Here is a 19,636-nt window from a genome sequence, read left to right as displayed (position 1 = left end):
TCCACTATTTTCTTGCTTGCATTGTATCCAACAAGAAATGTGATTTTATCTTTATCTGGGTTTCTCTGTACATAATGTGTCTTTTGTCCACGGATGCTTTTAAGATATTTATATTATTGCTGGTTTTGAGAAATTCAATTATGATATGCTTTGATGTAATTTTCTTCTTGTTTCTCGTGCTTGGGGTTCATTGAACTTTTTGGATCTGTCAGTTTGGATCAAATATGGAAAATTTTCTCCTCTCATTTAATTTTTTTCTGTTCTCTCCCCTCTCTTTTGGTGCTCCAATTAGGCATATATTAGGCCCGTTGAAGTTGTCTTGCAGCTCACTGGTATTCTGTTCTTTTTTTTTTTTTTTTTTTTAGTCTTTTTTCTTTCTGTATTTTATTACAGATAGTTTCTGTTGCTATGTCTTCAAGTTCATTCATTGTTTTCATTATAGATTCAGGGGGTACATATGCAAGTTTGTTACATGAGTATATTGTATAATAGTGAGCTTTGGACTTCTAATATACCCATCACCCAAATAGTGATTATTGTATCCAATAGTTAATTTCAACCCTTATCCCCCTCCCACACTCCTCACTTTTGGAGTCCCCAGTGTCTATTATCTATCTTTATGTGTACCCATTGTTTAGCTCCCACTTATAAGTAAGAACACATGGTATTTGATTTTCTGTTTCTGAGTTATTTCACTTAGGATAATGGCCTGTATTTACATTTTAAAGTATTACTAAATTCACACATCCAAAAGCCCAGTCTTCATATAATCCAGTGAGACAGGAGAAAATAAATGCTTCTCTTTTGCTGCTTTCAGAATTTTTTCCTTCACTTTGGATAGTCTGATGCCTATATGCCCTGGTGATGTTCTTCTTGCAAAATATCTTCCAGGTGTTCTCTGAGCTTCTTGTACCTGGATGTGTACATCCCTTGCAAGACCAGGGAAATTATCCTGGATTATTCCCTCAAATATGTTTTTCAAAGTTTTTACTTTTACTCTTCTCACTCAGGAATGCCTATTACTCATAGGTGTGGTTGCTTTACAGAATCCCATATTTCTTAAAGGCTTTATTCATTGTTTTAAATTCCTTTTTTATTATTTTTGCCTGACTGGGTCAATTCAAAAGACCAGTGTTCAAGCTCTGAAATTCTTTCTTCTGCTTGGTATAGCCTGTTATTAAAGCTTTCAACTGTATTTTTTAATTTCCAAAAGTTCTGGGTTTTTTTTTTTAAGATCTCTATCTTTTCTTTCATATCCTGCATTGTTTTTCTGATTGCTTTGTGTTAGTTTTCAACTTTCTCTTGGATCTCATTGAGCTTCCTTACAATCCATATTTTGAATTCTTGATCTGTCATTTCAGAATTTTCATTTTGGTTAGGATCCATTGCTAGACAGCTAGTGTGATCTTTTTGGGGTGTTGCAACACTGGAATCTTACACTGGTTCCTTCTCACATTTAACCATGTCACTTCTTATTTTTGAATCTAATTTCATTTGGATGGGACTTTTTCCCCCCTTGAAGGTGTAACTGTAGCGTATGTTGGGTAGGGTCCTTTGGCTTTGCTTCTTTAGCCCTGTGCACTTCTGTCAGCAGGTGTCCTATTGTGCTGTGCAGTTCAACCTCCGGGTGAGTAGGTGGCACCTACAGGTAAGAGCCACCTGTGACAGAAGCAGATCAGTATGTGCTAGTTCTTTTCTTACTGTGAGGTACTCCCTGTTCTTTCAGGTGATGGGCTGGTCTGTGAAATTCCAGGTTCCCTATTCAGCCCAGGGAGAGTGGATAGAGGACAAAGCTGAGTGGAGCTGGACAACCAAGCTCACCCACGAATAACCCAATGATGAGCGCAGGCAGCACCCCTGACAGGAGTAGCTAGGGGAACTCTTGGAGAAATGTGCTGAGGTCTCTTCAGGGGATGAGGGGGCCACATCAACTCCACTTCCTAGACAGACAGGATCACAATGTTTCTCTGTCACAACCCTCTCCTGGGGCTCCTGACTCAGTTTATACACTGTCCATCTATCTCCAGGCTACCATGTAGCTGAGAGGAGTGACTTTGGGGAGGAAGCTCTTCCCTCAGCCCAGTACAGCCAGCTTTGTGGCTCACCTATTCTCTGACACAGCTTCGTGTAGAGGGGGATGGGCTCTGCCTTTCAGCATGTGAGAGTGGGTGGCAACTGTGGGGGTGCCGGCTGGTTGGGTCCAACCTCAGGCCTTGGGACAAGTGATCAGGTGCCAGCAGTGATGGACTGAGCTAAGCAGTCCCCCAATTCGCAGGCCCCTAAGTGGCCCACTGGATGGTGTGTGGGGGTCCTGGAGGGACTCCACCAGGACCAGGCCAGCAGGCTTATTCTCAGGCCCCCAGGGTTCAGGTGGTGGCTGCAATAAGGAGGGTAGGCTGGTCCCCAGTCACCAGTAGAACTCTCAGGTGGGGCAGGCAGAAGGCTCAGGTACTGGGAGCCCCCAGGTTCATTAATTTTTTTCTTATGCAGCATCTAATTTGCCATCAGTCCTGTCCGGTGATGTTTTTTTCAACTTAGACATTGTAGCTTAAGCCTGTAGATGTTTGATTGTGGCTCTTTTTGTATCTTTCATGTTTCTCCTTAATATGGCCAGTCTTTTCTCTAGCTTCTTGAGCATGTGAAATCAAATTTTCATCATTGTTTTTATATCCTTATCTACTAATTAAATTATCTGCATCACTTCTGGGTCTGTTTGGATTGGCTGATTTTTTTAAATCTTTATTATGGGTCATATTTTGCTGAATCTTTGCATACCAAGTAATTTTTTATTAAAGTTTACCTTATTTGGTGACAGATATTTTTATTTCTATAAATAGTATTGAGTTTTGTCCTAAATGCAGTTAAGTAACTTGAGAAAATCTTGGTTCTTTTAGGTCTTGCTTCTTAAGTTTTGTTCAGCAAGACCAGAGCAGTTTAGGGCTAATTTTTCTCCACTATTAAGGCAGAACCCTTCCGATCACCCAGTACCAGAAATGTGAGTTTTTCTGCTCTGGTTGGTAGGAAAAGGAGCTATTCCCAACCCTATGGGAGCTTTTCAGGGATTGTTACCTCTAATGCTCAGGTAGTTTCCCACACATATAGACATTAGTCCTCAGCTACATAATAGTGGAGGACCCTCTGCATGTCTCTGAAGCTCTTTCTCTGTGCAGCTTTCTTCTTTCTGGTACTCTGCCTTATGAACTCTATTTCCATATTCTCCCTAGACTCCCAGTTAAGTCTCCTCAACTTGGGAACACCATCATGCCCTGCCTGAGTTCCCTTCCCTGTGCTGAGGCCCAGAAACTCTCCAGGAAATAAACTGGGGCAATCATAGGGATCACTTCATTTGGTTCTTGTCTCTCTGTGATCCCTGTCTTCATTGTCTTATGTACAGTGTCTTTAAAAAGCATTATTTAATATATTTTATTCATATTTTTAGTTGTTTAAGGTAGGAGGGCAAATCTATCCCCTGTTACTCTATCTTAGCCAGAAGCAAAAGTCTGTGTTGGGTATTATTCTTGAGAGGCAAGTTAGAATGGAGGAAAGCACAGAGTCTAACGTCCTAGATTCAAGAGCCAGCTCTACAGTTTGCTAATTGTCTGACCCAGAGCAAGCCACTTAACCTCCCTAACCTCTTTTGATGCTCAGTTTTCTGTTTGGTATAATGTTTATCCTGCAAGCTTGTGCTGAGAATGAAATGAGATAAATTCCTATGGAAGTATCTAGCTGAGCTCTTGAAACTTAAAAAGTACTTAGTTTTTTCCCCACTTTTTGTTAAGAGACATGACTCGGGTAAGTATAGCTGGCACAAAAAGAGGAGGTAGGTAGTTGAATACTGGTTTTCTGAATCCCAGTCCTATACTACTATATTATAATCATACTACATCTTTTTTTTAAGGATCCCAAATTATATGTCACATGGGTCACACACCACTCCCCATCATTTTTTTTTTTTTTTGTCAGAAAAAAAAAAAGTTTCACAGTTGATAAATGCTTCTAGGAAGCAATTTTAGGGATTAAAATATCAAGTTAATGCATTTCAGTTTTACCAAAATCTTTGTGATAGTATAACGGACACTCTTGAATTTATTTAAAGACAAGTTCGTTTGAGGCCACCTTTTCCATTCTTCCCAGCCCTCAGTACCATGTAAGGATCATGCTTGATATTATTACCCACAGAGTCAACCTCAGCCAGCGGTAAGGTATTAGATGGAGAAATGGAACTCTTAAGAACAAGACTAACCCAACCCATAGAATGTGACCTATTATCAGAGATAATTTAAGTCTTTCGATGATTTACTTGCTAAGCATCGGAGAGAATTTGGAGTTGTGTGGTCACTTGGAACTGCTGCAGTGACATCTGAAACACTGAACTTGGAAAAGTATTTATAGTCTTTCATGTCTCTCTCTCTCTCTCTCTCTCTCTCTCTCTCTCTCTCTCTCTCTCTCTCTCTCTCCTCACCTCTCCCCTCATCCCGCTCTCCCTCTCTCCTCTCCCTTTCACCCTCCTATGAACTTAGGTTACCGCATTCGCCTGGGCTCTAGTACTGACAAGAAGGACACAGGCAGACTCCACGTTGATTTCGCACAGGCTCGAGATGACCTGTATGAGTGGGAGTGTAAACAGCGTATGCTAGCCAGAGAGGAGCGCCATCGTAGAAGAATGGAAGAAGAAAGATTGCGTCCACCATCTCCACCCCCAGTGGTCCACTATTCAGATCACGAATGCAGCATTGTTGCTGAAAAATTAAAAGGTATCAAAGGCACTCAAGCTTCATGATTAAAAGAACTCTTTTCTTTAGAGAAGTGTAATAAATATAATTGCGTTGTTGACAGTTACACTTTGAGTTTCCTACTAATGGATTCTAAGCATTTCTTGTGTTAAAGCCTTGCAGATAGAGGGGTGTACCTAGTAACTCAAGAACCAGGAAATGTATCCCTACTACCTGTGTATCTGCTCCTTCATTGTCTCAAGGGATGGCATTTTTCTCTTCAGACATCAGGTGGCTAGAAATAAACAAGTTTTCCTCACTTTTCCACTTCAGAGAATTTTAGGCATGATCTATGTGACTTGGAACCTGTAAGCGCCCTCTTTTATAGTGGATACAAGTTAGGTTTTAATTCCAAGTCAAATGAGTGAATCTGGATGATAGGATTTGATGTGTTCCTGAAAAACTCTAGTAAAATTCTCATTTTAAAGACGAGAAAATTGAGGTCCAGAAAGTAGTCATGCTGTACATTCTTCTTAGATTACTCAAAGACTTAGCCACCACCAACTAAAAAGTAAAGACTTTTAAATCACTTTAAAAGACCAATTTATTTAAAACAGTGACTCTGGAGACATGTAGACATTGTTTAATCAGACAGCTTTCCCATTAGTTTTGATTCTTGTTCCCCTTGTTTGACTCTCAGCCATTTTGTTAATTTAACATTAATTGCTCTGCCTAGTCTCCTGTCTTAGTAGCTCAAATCCAGTCTTTCTCATTTTCTGAGTATAGATGATTTTATTGGATGAATGCTGGTGTCCCATTGATCTTATTGGTAACACCAATCCAGCTCTAATGGTATGAATTTTCCCTTCTTGCTGTGCTCTCAGCTCAGCAAGATACTGCTAATCCTACTTTCCAAATAGATTTCCTTCACCAGACATGTTTGTACCACATAGCCTAAGGGATTCACACATGTAAGAAATCGGTTTTGACTTTCTTTAAGGGAAAAGCAGAAAATCTAGAGTCCAGAATAGAGGCACAGAAATAATGGTACATTTTGAAAAACTGGAAAGGCTGAAAGCATTGGTAAGATGCCAGGTCCAAGACTTGCCTATTCGCACAACACCAAACAAATCAGTTTAAGTTTAAAAAACTGAATTTAATGGGTGTGTGACCCTCAAGAGAAGCAAAAACTGAGCATCAACATAAAGTCTATATCGAAGTAATAAAGTGAAAAGCTGCTATAAGGGGAGGCTGACTGCTTGTTATATGTCTGCACTGAAAAAGGGACAAGAGGCAGGAAGTTCAAATTGCAGTGAAAGAAATTTCCTTTTGACATAAGGGTTTCTAGCCAGAGAAGGATGTGAAGCCCTTGAATTGGGCTTCAATAGATCCAAATGGGCTCTCCCTCTCTGGAGCCTTTAAGAACAGAATGCGTAAGCGGCTATCTTGGGGAGCTGAACCAGAAGCTTTGGAAGAGCTGTGCTCTTAACTATCTTAACTAATCACAGAATAACTCCTAACTAGCTGCAGAAATCTACATGGAGGGTTCTTCAGGCAAGAGAAAAAAGGATGTGGAGAAATATAGAAATAAAATAAATTGCATCAAAATAAATTGTGACTGGGACTGAGTGGAAGGCCTGGGGCTGTGGATTGAACACAGGAGTAATATTATAAAAGGTCGAAGATGTACATGTTTGTATCTAAAGAATGACCCACTTAACTCTTCCCTGAGGCTCCTCCCAACACTGTAATTCCATGGATCCAAGGTAAAGTTACTGTCAAATTCAAGTTAAACTCAGGATTCAACTTTGCTTTTCCTCATTAAAACACAGGACTATAGAATTCTAAAGTTCCCTCACTAATTCATGGTTTTTTTCTCTCTCTCTCTCCCCTCTGCCCCCTGCCCCTCTTCCCTCTCTCTCTCTCTCTCTCTCACACACACACACACACACAGTCAGAGAGGGTAAGAGATTTGCAATACATGAAAGCTATATGTTAGTGCAGAAAACTTTTTTCAAGGAAACATTTCTCTTTCTGAAAATTCATCATAGACCACAACCAATCTGACTGCATTGATCCTTCCATTCTTCCTGTTTGTCTGCCTGCCTACTGCCTGTGTGTGCACATGTGTGTATGTGTGGCTCCTCATCCTCATCAATTCATTTACCCACCACTGACAAAAACCATGATGCCCTCTTTGCCAGCATGTTGGGAAAATAGATCAAAATGTGGTTACCTTTGTTGGTTATAAAAATACATTTTTTTTCAGATGATTCCAAATTCTCAGAAGCTGTACAGACCTTGCTCACCTGGATAGAGCGAGGAGAGGTCAACCGTCGTAGCGCCAACAACTTCTACTCCATGATCCAGTCGGCCAACAGCCATGTCCGCCGCCTGGTGAACGAGAAAGCTGCCCATGAGAAAGATATGGAAGAAGCAAAGGAGAAGTTCAAGCAAGCCCTTTCTGGAATTCTCATTCAGTGTGAGTGGAACTTAGAGTTCTGCTGGAATGAGGATAAGTCACTTCACTTAGTCACTTGCTCTCTACGGGAGCCCAGGTCTCCAGAGCCAACCTGTGTTAAGGCTCAAGGCTCCCTTTTTCACAGCCTTGTGCTCTCCTTATATTGCCAAATGCCCATGCTCCAGTTTCACAGGAGACATATGGGCACCTGCTAGCTTCATTTTCTCTGGTATATCTACTTCAACTCCTTAGAAACATCCTTAGGCCACATCCTGTACTTCTACAGCCCTAGGCCTCAATAGAGGGCTGGATATTTTATTGCTAAAGTTACGATGTAGCATCAGCATTTTAAAGCTGCTTTTCTTCAGATTTGCATAATTATCATCATGTAATATGCCTTCTAGAAACTCCATTTCAAAGATCAATGTAATTATATTTCCCCAAGATGATTGGATAAAACTCAAATTTTCTACTTCTACATTTTTGATTTAGTTTACTTTCTTCTGCTACCTTTGCTGGATGTCATAGACACTGGGACAAGGTGAGAAACTACCAAAATGGCCATTTTCAAAAAGAAGTTCTGCTCCAAACCTATCTAAGGTCTCTGAAATGAGCCAGATCAGATAAATTATCAAGTAATTTTTTGTTCACCACATTATAAAATTATACACTCTTATTTTTTCAGTAAGAAAGTGTATTCACCTTAAGAGTAAGGGTACAATTTTATGATTTTGCTTTTAAACAATTTTGGTCCACTCTTTCCAAACTTGACTTCCCTGTACTTGACTCATCCATAATTGTGATTAAGGGGGAATTGTTCCATTTGCCACTTGTATTTTGAAAGCATATATGAGCATAAAATCCAGGAGGCAAAAGCACATGTCTTCAGGACTTGAGAATAATTTTAAAAAGAGAGAGCAGCAAGCATCATGGGAATATAAATCCTTAAGTCATTAGAAGACAGGGTGCAAACAGGGGTGTAAAGAGAAAAAAATAATACCTCTGGATTTTCTTGCTGTGAACACCCAGTCAGACAGGCTCTTGTCCTGCTTTTCTTTTCCCAAAAGAGTCATGTCTAAGCTTCCCCTCTCTTGAACTGTGATTAGGATAAAGCCGAAGAACATCTGCACACATTTTCCCGTTTGACATTTTAAGAGACCTTGAAAAATACTCTCCAGGACCACACTTACACAGTATCCTTCCCTAAAATTTGTATTTCTCCAGTCAACGAGTCTATCTCGGTAGATTTAAATAAGATTCAATCCATCTTAGGTTTTGATTTGATGCTTCTAGTTAAACATACCTTAGAATAGTAAAAGCATGAATTCTGTTGAAGCAAGGCATCCAAGTGTGTGTCAGAGCGCTATGAAAGGAGCCAGGGGTAGAAATGTTTCTGGTACAGTTTGCCATTTTCTTCCATGCCGTGTGGAGTCACTAGTACTAAACTAAAGACAAGTACTAAATTAAAGTGCATTTGCTGTGACTCTTCCTCTCCTGCCTCCATGAATTCACACTGCCTGTATTAAAACTCTAGTTGTTACCATTTTACCCCAAGCCTCTGGTGTTCCCTTTTGCCTTTCTGTATGTTGATGTCTTTTCCTTTGTGTCCCCTTTAAAATCAAAGTACCCCAACACACGTAGCCTTTTCCAAGCACAACCACAGCTTAGTATAGTGTCATAACAAGAAGATACAACAAGCCTGATGCTTCTCTTTTATTTCATTTCTTTTCTCCTCTCTTTTTCCATCCCTGGATGATACCCTGGCCTGATCCAACTCTGATTTGATGCTGCAGTTGAGCAGATAGTGGCTGTGTACCATTCTGCCTCCAAGCAGAAGGCATGGGACCACTTCACAAAAGCCCAGCGGAAGAACATCAGTGTGTGGTGCAAACAAGCTGAGGTTGGTAACTTTTTATTCTGGTAGCCCCTCAGGGGGACAGTTTCTTTCTTTAACGTTATTGATCTGGAGTTTAGCCAGAATTAAATAGTGCCAAGCTCCCGTGGTCACAACAAGGCCCTAATGAAACACTAAGACATGTTCTATAGCCTGTCACTGTGTCCAGACCACCTGCTGTCAAAAGGGTAATAAATGTGCATGTGCTGTGGTGAATGCATTCTGCTGCATGGAAACCTTAGCAGTGAAAATGTAGCTGGGATAATTATAAGTTTACTTCTCTAAGCGAGCTAGTCTTGGGTACAACAATAATTACTGACCTGCGCTTCTAGTGTTAGTAATATTAGGGCTGTCTTACATTTTTTAGAGTGTCTTGACAGTGAAGGACGGAAGCTGCCTGGTGTTACATTGGATCTTTGAAATTTCTGAGCTTCTTTTATCAAACTCATTTAGTCATCTTTATAGGTGGAAGCTTTAAAGGTAACAGGACGCTGATCTTAGGTTAAGGTTGGCACACACCTCTCTGTTTATACTCAAGTGACGTTTTTAGCATAACAGTAGAATAAATGTGATGTGATTAGGTTGCTATTCTTTTTTTTTATTTGAGATGGAGTCTCACTCTGTCGCCCAGGCTGGAGTGCAGTGGCCAGATCTCAGCTCACTGCAAGCTCCACCTCCCGGATTTATGACATTCTCCTGCCTCAGCCTCCCGAGTAGCTGGGACTACAGGCGCCCGCCACCTCGCCCGGCTAGTTTTTTTGTGTTTTTTAGTAGAGACGGGGTTTCATTGTGTTAGCCAGGATGGTCTCGATCTCCTGACCTCGTGATCCGCCCGTCTCGGCCTCCCAAAGTGCTGGGATTACAGGCTTGAGCCACTGCGCCCGGCCTAGGTTGCTATTCTGAATCAAAGACTAAAAACTGAGATGGGAGATTTCACTGATCTGCCATTGGAAATCCTGTTACATATGCCTCAAGTCCCTATTCCTATGGGCAACTTCCTTACCAAGCCCTAATATTTTCAATTTATATATGCAGCAAGTTTTTCAACTACATTTCTGGTCCTCTTTGCCAGCCTGGTAGCAATCCCATTATATCTATCAATATAAATTGTCATATTCCTTAACTTTTAAATAGCATTTACAAGATATTTACGTTTATAAAGTGCTTTCACATTGGTTATCTCACCTGTGTGAGCCTCACAATAGACAAGGTGTAGTGAAAAATATATTGAACTAAGAGCCAGACATGAATTCAAATCTCAGCTCTGACATGTTAGTGCTGTGTGACTGAGCAAGTTATTCAGCTTTTCTCAGTCTCTGTTTCTTCACCTGTAAATTCGAGACAATAATGAAACTAGTCTTATAAGATTAGATGAGTTAGGAAATGTATAAACAGTTTGAAAAATAGAAATAGTATTACTTCAGTTTTTATTAACAACTTCATAAGGGATAGTGAGTAGGTATAGAATTCATGTTTTACCTGCAGGAAAACTGAAACATAAAAATGTTAAGTAATTTACACAAAATTACAAAGCTAGCAAATGGACTAGAAATTATTCTCCTCACTGTGAGCTCTGGTACAAAATGCTTTGTGGTCTTGAGCTAGTCATTTAACCTTTGTGGCTCTTTTGTTTCTTAACCTATAAAATAAAGATAGTAATTTCTCTCTGTCCTTCACTAGAATATATGAGATATGTTTGTGTGAGAACAATTCGAAAACCATGAAAAGCATTTAGGAAAAAATAAGCCAAATCCTGTTTATAAACTGATAGTATCTGAGCCATCAATTCTGGCACAGCAAAGGGATCTGGGAGTCACTGGAAAGAAATCCCTGAAGACATCCATCCAATGGGTGGGTGGAGTCATAAAAAGCCAATAGCAGCCAGGCGCGGTGGCTCAAGCCTGTAATCCCAGCACTTTGGGAGGCCGAGACGGGCGGATCACAAGGTCAGGAGATCGAGACCATCCTGGCTAACACGGTGAAACCCCGTCTCTACTAAAAAATACAAAAAACTAGCCGGGCAAGGTGGCGGGTGCCTGTAGTCCCAGCTACTCGGGAGGCTGAGGCAGGAGAATGGCGTGAACCCAAAAGGCGGAGCTTGCAGTGAGCTGAGATCTGGCCACTGCACTCCAGTTTGGGCAACAGAGCGAGACTCCGTCTCAAAAAAAAAAAAAAAGCCAATAGCATTTTTACTTGTTTTTTAAAGAATTAGGGGAAAAAAGAAAACTATTATCTTACTGTAGCACAAACTGGTTTTAGAATCCTAGGGCTGCCTCCTGTTGTTCACCTTCAACAAACAAAATTCAACTTTGTGATTCAAATGTTTACTGATCACTTTCTCCATCTCAAGCACTATGACAGGCAACATAGAATGAAATGATCTTTGCCCTCAGGGAGGTAGAAGGGTAATGAAAGTGATCAAGAGTAGGAGGGGAGTTTCACATGCTAAATTTAAAATATCCAGTCTTCAGTTCAGAAGAATAAAAGTTGAGAGAAAAATGCTCAATAGGTCTTATGATTATAGAAAAACAGAATAGGCATTAAGTTTCTACCTTCCCTTTGATATACGTACACTTCTTTTTTTATTTTTTTTTTCATTTTTTTATTATACTTTAAGTTCTAGGGTACATGTGCATAATGTGCAGGTTTGTTACATATGTATATTTGTGCCATGTTGGTGTGCTGCACCCATCAACTCGTCAGCACCCATCAATTCATCATTTATATCATGTATAACTCCCCCAATGCAATCCCTCCCCCCTCCCCCCTCCCCATGATAGGCCCCAGTGTGTGATGTTCCCCTTCCCGAGTCCAAGTGATCTCATTGTTCAGTTCCCACCTATGAGTGAGAACATGTGGTGTTTGGTTTTCTGTTCTTGTGATAGTTTGCTAAGAATGATGGTTTCCAGCTGCATCCATGTCCCTACAAAGGACGCAAACTCATCCTTTTTTATGGCTGCATAGTACTCCATGGTGTATATGTGCCACATTTTCTTAATCCAGTCTGTCACAGATGGACATTTGGGTTGATTCCAAGTCTTTGCTATTGTGAATAGTGCTGCAATAAACATACGTGTGCATCTGTCTTTGTAGTAGAATAATTTATAATCCTTTGGGTATATACCCAGTAGTGGGATGGCTGGGTCATATGGTACATCTAGTTCTAGATCCTTGAGGAATTGCCATACTGTTTTCCATAATGGTTGAACTAGTTTACAATCCCACCAACAGTGTAAAAGTGTTCCTATTTCTCCACATCCTCTCCAACAACTGTTGTTTCCTGATTTTTTAATGATTGCCATTCTAACTGGTGTGAGATGGTATCTCATTGTGGTTTTGATTTGCATTTCTCTGATGGCGAGTGATGATGAGCATTTTTTCATGTGTCTGTTGGCTGTATGAATGTCTTCTTTTGAGAAATGTCTGTTCATATCCTTTGCCCACTTTTTGATGGGGTTGTTTGTTTTCTTCTTGTAAATTTGTTTGAGTTCTTTGTAGGTTCTGGATATTAGCCCTTTGTCAGATGAGTAGATTGCAAAAATGTTCTCCCATTCTGTAGGTTGCCTGTTCACTCTGATGGTAGTTTCTTTTGCTGTGCAGAAGCTCTTTAGTTTAAACCAAAACAGCATGGTACTGGTACCAAAACAGAGATATAGACCAATGGTACAGAACAGAGTCCTCAGAAATAATACCACACATCTACAGCCATCTGATCTTTGACAAACCTGAGAGAAACAAGAAATGGGGAAAGGATTCCCTATTTAATCAATGGTGCTGGGAAAATTGGCTAGCCATAAGTAGAAAGCTGAAACTGGATCCTTTCCTTACTCCTTATACGAAGATTAATTCAAGATGGATTAGAGACTTAAATGTTAGACCTAATACGATATACGTACACTTCTAACGTCTCTTTGGGTTAGAAGAAGTTGGCTGAATGGCCCCACCCTTTAAAGAAAGCCGTGACAGTACAACGTTGCCTTTTTGCAGGAGGAAGGAAGCCTCTGGTTGGATTGCTGATTTGCCTAGGTCACAACAACTTTTTTTTTTTTTTTTTTTTTTTTGGAGACAGAGTCTCGCCCTGTCACCCAGGCTGGGGTGCAGTGGCGCGATCTCAGCTCACTGCAACTTCCGCCTCCCGGGTTCAAGCAATTCTTCTGCCTCAGCCTCCTGAGTAGCTGAGACTACAGACACATGCCGCCACGCCCGGCTAATCTTTTGTATTTTAGTAGAGATGGGGTTTCACCATGTTGCCCAGGCTGTTCTCGAACTCCTGAGCTCAGGCAATCTGCCCACCTCGGCCTCCCAAAGTGCTAGGATTACAGGCATGAGCCACCGTGCCCGGCCGTCACAACACTTTTGTAAACTATGTGGCCATAAAATATTACCCATCAATCATATTCATCAAGGGTCTGTGTAGTTATTAGGTTGATACAAAAGTAATTGCAGTTTTTGCCATTAATATTTCAAGCCTACTTATCTAGTGGATATATACTTGAGTTTAATTAGACTCACAGTAGAGATAGCTGTACCAGTGAGCTGGACACTCCTTAGGACCTATAGAGAACTGAGATATTTGCACCCTATTACCCAATATTGTAACAGAACTTCCTTGGCAGAGTGGTGATGATAAAGTACATGACCAGCATGACTTTCCAGGAGCTACATGTTTCATGCTGTGCCTTGTAGACTGAAGAAACCCCAAAACCTCCTTCCTACTTGTTTGATTGAATTAAATTAAGGTCCACCTTGAATATCTCAAATTTTGTTCAATACTACAACAGCTGAAAGTGGGACATAGCTCATAACCTTTCTCTGGTATTGCATTCCCTAAGCCTAAAAGATCTCTTTTGCTTTATATTGGTGCCTCTTTAAGTCAGAGTTTGTTTTTGTTTTTATTTTTGTCCTTGTTTTTTTTAACCTCTGCAAACTTTTACTTGATAGCAGGCAACTGTGAGGACTGAAAGCAGGTATCCTGTGGGAAATAAATAAACCATTCTCTTAAATTGTGGCTGCCTCTTAGCACTCCTTGAAAATCAGAACATCTCAAAAACTTTATCAACTAGGCTGGCTTATTTTTGACCTAGGCATCCAAGCTGCATAGAACTCATAAGCCAAGGGTTTCATCAAAGTGAAAGTTTCTGACGTTCAAGCTTTTTACCAGTTGCATCTGAGAACAAGTCAACCAATGACCTCCTCATGTCACAAAGTACCTGTTCCTTGTCTCATTGTCATCCTTCTACCAGCAGCCAACACGGTCTTACTCTACTGAGAGAAAGGATGTAGCGTATGAAGGAAAAGTTTCCACCTTTGGGGAGCTTAGACACTGACTTTGGTAGTGAATGTCAAGCAGACTCGTTTGCTAATGAGTTTTTTCATTGCTTTATGTTCCTGATTTATATGTGTGTGAGGTCCCTGCTAATACAACTGAAAAGGGTATTAGGAGAAGGCTGAATGAAGTCCCTCCACTTACTAAAATTTGGTGTCTATAGTGACTTTACTGGCAGTTCTGTGTGTTGTGGGAACTCTTTTTCTACAGAATCACTTAAAACCTATGTGTTTCCCTCGAGCTGGCCTAGATTAGAAACTAAAGCTTTGATAATGTGTAAAAACTGGAGCCATAACAGTAAGCCCTAGGAGATACCCTCTTACATCCTCCCTTAGATACAGTTTTACACCACTGGGCTAGAGGAAAAGGGACTTGATGATTACTAGTATTCTTGTAAAATGAAATACTGTGATTGCTAAAATAACTTTCTTTATAGAATTACAGGCCTACCATTCCAAACTCTTAAGAACTGTTTGCAGATAGATATTCAAATAATCCACATACCCTTGGTTTAGGACCCATCTGCACTAACACCAGCTATTGGCCTTCAGCCCTCAAAAAACATACTAACACAATTTGGATCAACCTAATTTGTATTTCTACTATGTATCGTGCAATAGACATTAATTAAGAACCTGAGTTTGTACTTTGCTTCATTATATTAAATGATATCTCAGAATCAAATTTCAACATAAGTGTAGAAGCTATCTCCCTGTCCTCTGCTTCTTTCCATTCCCTTGTCTGATCCCTTCTTCACCAATTTTCCTCTTAATGTTGAAAGTCGTAGACTGGGCATGGTGGCTCATGCCCTCCCAATCTGCCTGTGGGAGGCTGACACAGGCAGATTGCTTGAGCTCAGGAGTTCGAGAGCAGCCTGGGCAACATGGTAAAACCCCATCTCTACAAAAAATACAAAACTTAGCCAGGTGTGGTGGCCCATGCCTGTGTTCCCAGCTACTTGAGAGGCTGAGCTGGGATGATCATTTGAACCCAGGAGGTCGAGGCTGTAGTGAACACCACTGCACTCCAGCCTGGGCAACACAGCAAGACCCTGTTAAAAAAATAGAAGAGATCTTCTCAAAGATGGCCGAATAGGAACAGCTCCAGTCTCCAACTCCCAGCGCGAGCGACACAGAAGAACGGTGATTTCTGCATTTTCAACTGAGGTACTGGGGTCATCTCACTAGGGAGTGCCAAACAATCGGTGCTGGTCAGCTGCTGCAGCCCGACCAGCGAGAGCTGAAGCACGGCGAGGCATCGCCTCACCTAGGAAGTGCAAGGGGGAAGGGAATCCGTTTTCCTAGCCAGGGGAACTGAGACACACAACACCTGGAAAATCGGGTAACTCCCACCCCAATACTGCACTTTAAGCAAACGGGCACACCAGGAGAATATATCCCACACCTGCCAGGAGGGTCCCACACCCACGGAGCCTCCCTAATTGCTAACACAGCAGTCTGCGATCTAACCGCAAGACAGCAGCGAGGCTGGGGGAGGGGCGCCCGCCATTGCTGAGGCTTAAGTAGGTAAACAAAGCCTCTGGGAAGCTCGAACTGGGTGGAGGTCACAGCAGCTCAAGGAAACCTGCCTGTCTCTGTAGACTCCACCTCTGGGGACAGGGCACAGCTAAAAAACAACAAAAAAGCAGCAGAACCTCTGCAGACGCAAACGACTCTGTCTGACAGCTTTGAAGAGAGCAGTGGATCTCCCAACACAGAGGTTGAGATCTGAGAACGGACAGACTGCCTGCTCAAGTGGGTCCCTGACCCCTGAGTAGCCTAACTGGGAGACATCCCCCACTAGGGGCAGTCTGACACCCCACACCTCACAGGGTGGAGTACACCCCGAGAGGAAGCTTCCAAAGTAAGAATCGGACAGGTACACTCGCTGTTCAGCAATATTCTGTCTTCTGCAACCTCTGCTGCTGATACCCAGGCAAACAGGGTCTGCAGTGGACCTCAAGCAATCTCCAACAGACCTACAGCTGAGGGTCCTGACTGTCAGAAGGAAAACAATCAAACTGGAAGGACACCTATACCAAAACACCATCAGTACGTCACCATCATCAAAGACCAGAGACAGATAAAACCACAAAGATGGGGAAAAAGCAGGGCAGAAAAGCTGGAAATTCAAAAAATAAGAGCGCATCTCCCCCTGCAAAGGAGCGCAGCCCATCGCCAGCAACGGATCAAAGCTGGTCAGAGAATGACTTTGACGAGATGAGAGAAGAAGGCTTCAGTCCATCAAACTTCTCAGAGCTAAAGGAGGAATTACGTACCCAGCGCAAAGAAACTAAAAATCTTGAAAAAAGAGTGGAAGAATTGACAGCTAGACTAATTAATGCAGAGAAGGTCATAAACGAAATGACAGAGATGAAAACCATGACATGAGAAATACGTGACAAATCCACAAGCTTCAGTAACCGACTCGATCAACTGGAAGAAAGAGTATCAGCGATTGAGGATCAAATGAATGAAATGAAGCAAGAAGAGAAACCAAAAGAAAAAAAAAGAAAAAGAAATGAACAAAGCCTGCAAGAAGTATGGGATTATGTAAAAAGACCAAATCTACGTCTGATTGGGGTGCCTGAAAGTGAGGGGGAAAATGGAACCAAGTTGGAAAACACTCTTCAGGATATCATCCAGGAGAACTTCCCCAACCTAGTAGGGCAGGCCAACATTCAAATTCAGGAAATACAGAGAACGCCACAAAGATACTCCTCCAGAAGAGCAACTCCAAGACACATAATTGCCAGATTCACCAAAGTTGAAATGAAGGAAAAAATCTTAAGGGCAGCCAGAGAGAAAGGTCGGGTTACCCACAAAGGGAAGCCCATCAGACTAACAGCAGATCTCTCGGCAGAAACTCTACAAGCCAGAAGAGAGTGGGGGCCAATATTCAACATTCTTAAAGAAAAGAATTTTCAACCCAGAATTTCATATCCAGCCAAACTAAGTTTCATAAGTGAAGGAGAAATAAAATCCTTTACAGATAAGCAAATGCTTAGAGATTTTGTCACCACCAGGCCTGCCTTACAAGAGACCCTGAAGGAAGCACTAAACATGGAAAGGAACAACTGGTACCAGCCATTGCAAAAACATGCCAAAATGTAAAGACCATCGAGGCTAGGAAGAAACTGCATCAACTAACGAGCAAAATAACCAGTTAATATCATAATGGCAGGATCAAGTTCACACATAACAATATTAACCTTAAATGTTAATGGACTAAATGCTCCAATTAAAAGACACAGACTGGCAAACTGGATAAAGAGTCAAGACCCATCAGTCTGCTGTATTCAGGAGACCCATCTCACATGCAGAGACATACATAGGCTCAAAATAAAGGGATGGAGGAAGATCTACCAAGCAAATGGAGAACAAAAAAAAGCAGGGGTTGCGATCCTAGTCTCTGATAAAACAGACTTTAAACCATCAAAGATCAAAAGAGACAAAGAAGGCCATTACATAATGGTAAAGGGATCAATTCAACAGGAAGAGCTAACTCTCCTAAATATATATGCACCCAATACAGGAGCACCCAGATTCATAAAGCAAGTCCTTAGAGATTTACAAAGAGACTTAGACTCCCATACAATAATAATGGGAGACTTCAACACTCCACTGTCAACATTAGACAGATCAACGAGACAGAAGTTAACAAGGATATCCAGGAATTGAACTCATCTCTGCACCAAGCGGACCTAATAGACATCTATAGAACTCTCCACCCCAAATCAACAGAATATACATTCTTCTCAGCACCACATCGCACTTATTCCAAAATTGACCACATAATTGGAAGTAAAGCACTCCTCAACAAATGTAAAAGAACAGAAATTATAACAAACTCTGTCTCAGACCACAGTGCAATCAAACTGGAACTCAGGACTAAGAAACTCAATCAAAACCGCTCAACTACATGGAAACTGAACAACCTGCTCCTGAATGACTACTGGGTACATAACGAAATGAAAGCAGAAATAAAGACATTCTTTGAAACCAATGAGAACAAAGATACAACATACCAGAATCTCTGGGACACATTTAAAGCAGTGTGTAGAGGAAAATTTATAGCACTAAATGCCCACAAGAGAAAGCAGGAAAGATCTAAAATTGACACTCTAACATCACAATTAAAAGAACTAGAGTGGCAAGAGCAAACACATTCAAAAGCTAGCAGAAGGCAAGAAATCACTAAGATCAGAGCAGAACTGAAAGAGATAGAGACACAAAAAACCCTCCAGAAAATCAATGAATCCAGGAGTTGGTTTTTTGAAAAGATCAACAAAATTGACAGACCACTAGCAAGACTAATAAAGAAGAAAAGAGAGAGGAATCAAATAGACGCAATAAAAAATGATAAAGGGGATATCACCACCGACCCCACAGAAATACAAACTACCATCAGAGAATACTATAAACACCTCTAGGCAAATCAACTAGAAAATCTAGAAGAAATGGATAATCTCCTGGACACTTACACTCTTCTAAGACTAAACCAGGAAGAAGTTGAATCCCTGAATAGACCAATAGCAGGCTCTGAAATTGAGGCAACAATTAATAGCCTACCAACCAAAAAAAGTCCAGGACCAGATGGATTCACAGCTGAATTCTACCAGAGGTACAAGGTACCTCTGGTACCATTCCTTCTGAAACTATTCCAATCAATAGAAAAAGAGGGAATCCTCCCTAACTCATTTTATGAGGCCAACATCATCCTGATACCAAAGCCTGGCAGAGACACAACAAAAAAAGAGAATGTTAGACCAATATCCCTGATGAACATCGATGCAAAAATCCTCAATAAAATACTGGCAAACCGGATCCAGCAGCACATCAAAAAGCTTATCCACCATGATCAAGTGGGCTTCATCCCTGGGATGCAAGGCTGGTTCAACATATGCAAATCAATAAACGTAATCCAGCATATAAACAGAACCAAAGACAAGAACCACATGATTATCTCAATAGATGCACAAAAGGCTTTTGACAAAATTCAACAGCCCTTCATGCTAAAAACGCTTAATAAATTCGGTATTGATGGAACGTACCTCAAAATAATAAGAGCTATTTATGACAAACCCACAGCTAATATCATACTGAATGGGCAGAAACTGGAAAAATTCCCTTTGAAAACTGGCACAAGACAGGGATGCCCTCTCTCACCACTCCTATTCGACATAGTATTGGAAGTTCTGGCTAGGGCAATCAGGCAAGAGAAAGAAATCAAGGGTATTCAGT

General features: G+C 41.1%; 1 protein-coding gene across 4 annotated transcripts in view; it reads left to right on the top strand.

The window, feature by feature from the left end:
* The window catches only part of ENOX2 (ecto-NOX disulfide-thiol exchanger 2), a 319,462-nt gene that overhangs the window by 258,651 nt on the left and 41,175 nt on the right, over nucleotides 1-19,636 (top strand). For all 4 annotated transcript variants that reach the window (XM_030934490.1, XM_030934489.1, XM_030934491.1 and 1 more), the window contains 3 exons: nucleotides 4,521-4,754; nucleotides 6,982-7,194; nucleotides 8,967-9,073. In XM_030934490.1, coding sequence (XP_030790350.1) covers nucleotides 4,521-4,754; nucleotides 6,982-7,194; nucleotides 8,967-9,073 — 554 coding nt within the window. The remainder of the gene's footprint in view (nucleotides 1-4,520; nucleotides 4,755-6,981; nucleotides 7,195-8,966; nucleotides 9,074-19,636) is intronic.

Source organism: Rhinopithecus roxellana, chromosome 7, assembly GCF_007565055.1.
Source record: "Rhinopithecus roxellana isolate Shanxi Qingling chromosome 7, ASM756505v1, whole genome shotgun sequence".
Taxonomy (NCBI): Eukaryota; Metazoa; Chordata; class Mammalia; order Primates; family Cercopithecidae; genus Rhinopithecus; species Rhinopithecus roxellana.
The sequence above is the reverse complement of the archived record's forward strand: the minus strand, read 5'-3'. Positions and strand labels throughout refer to the sequence as shown.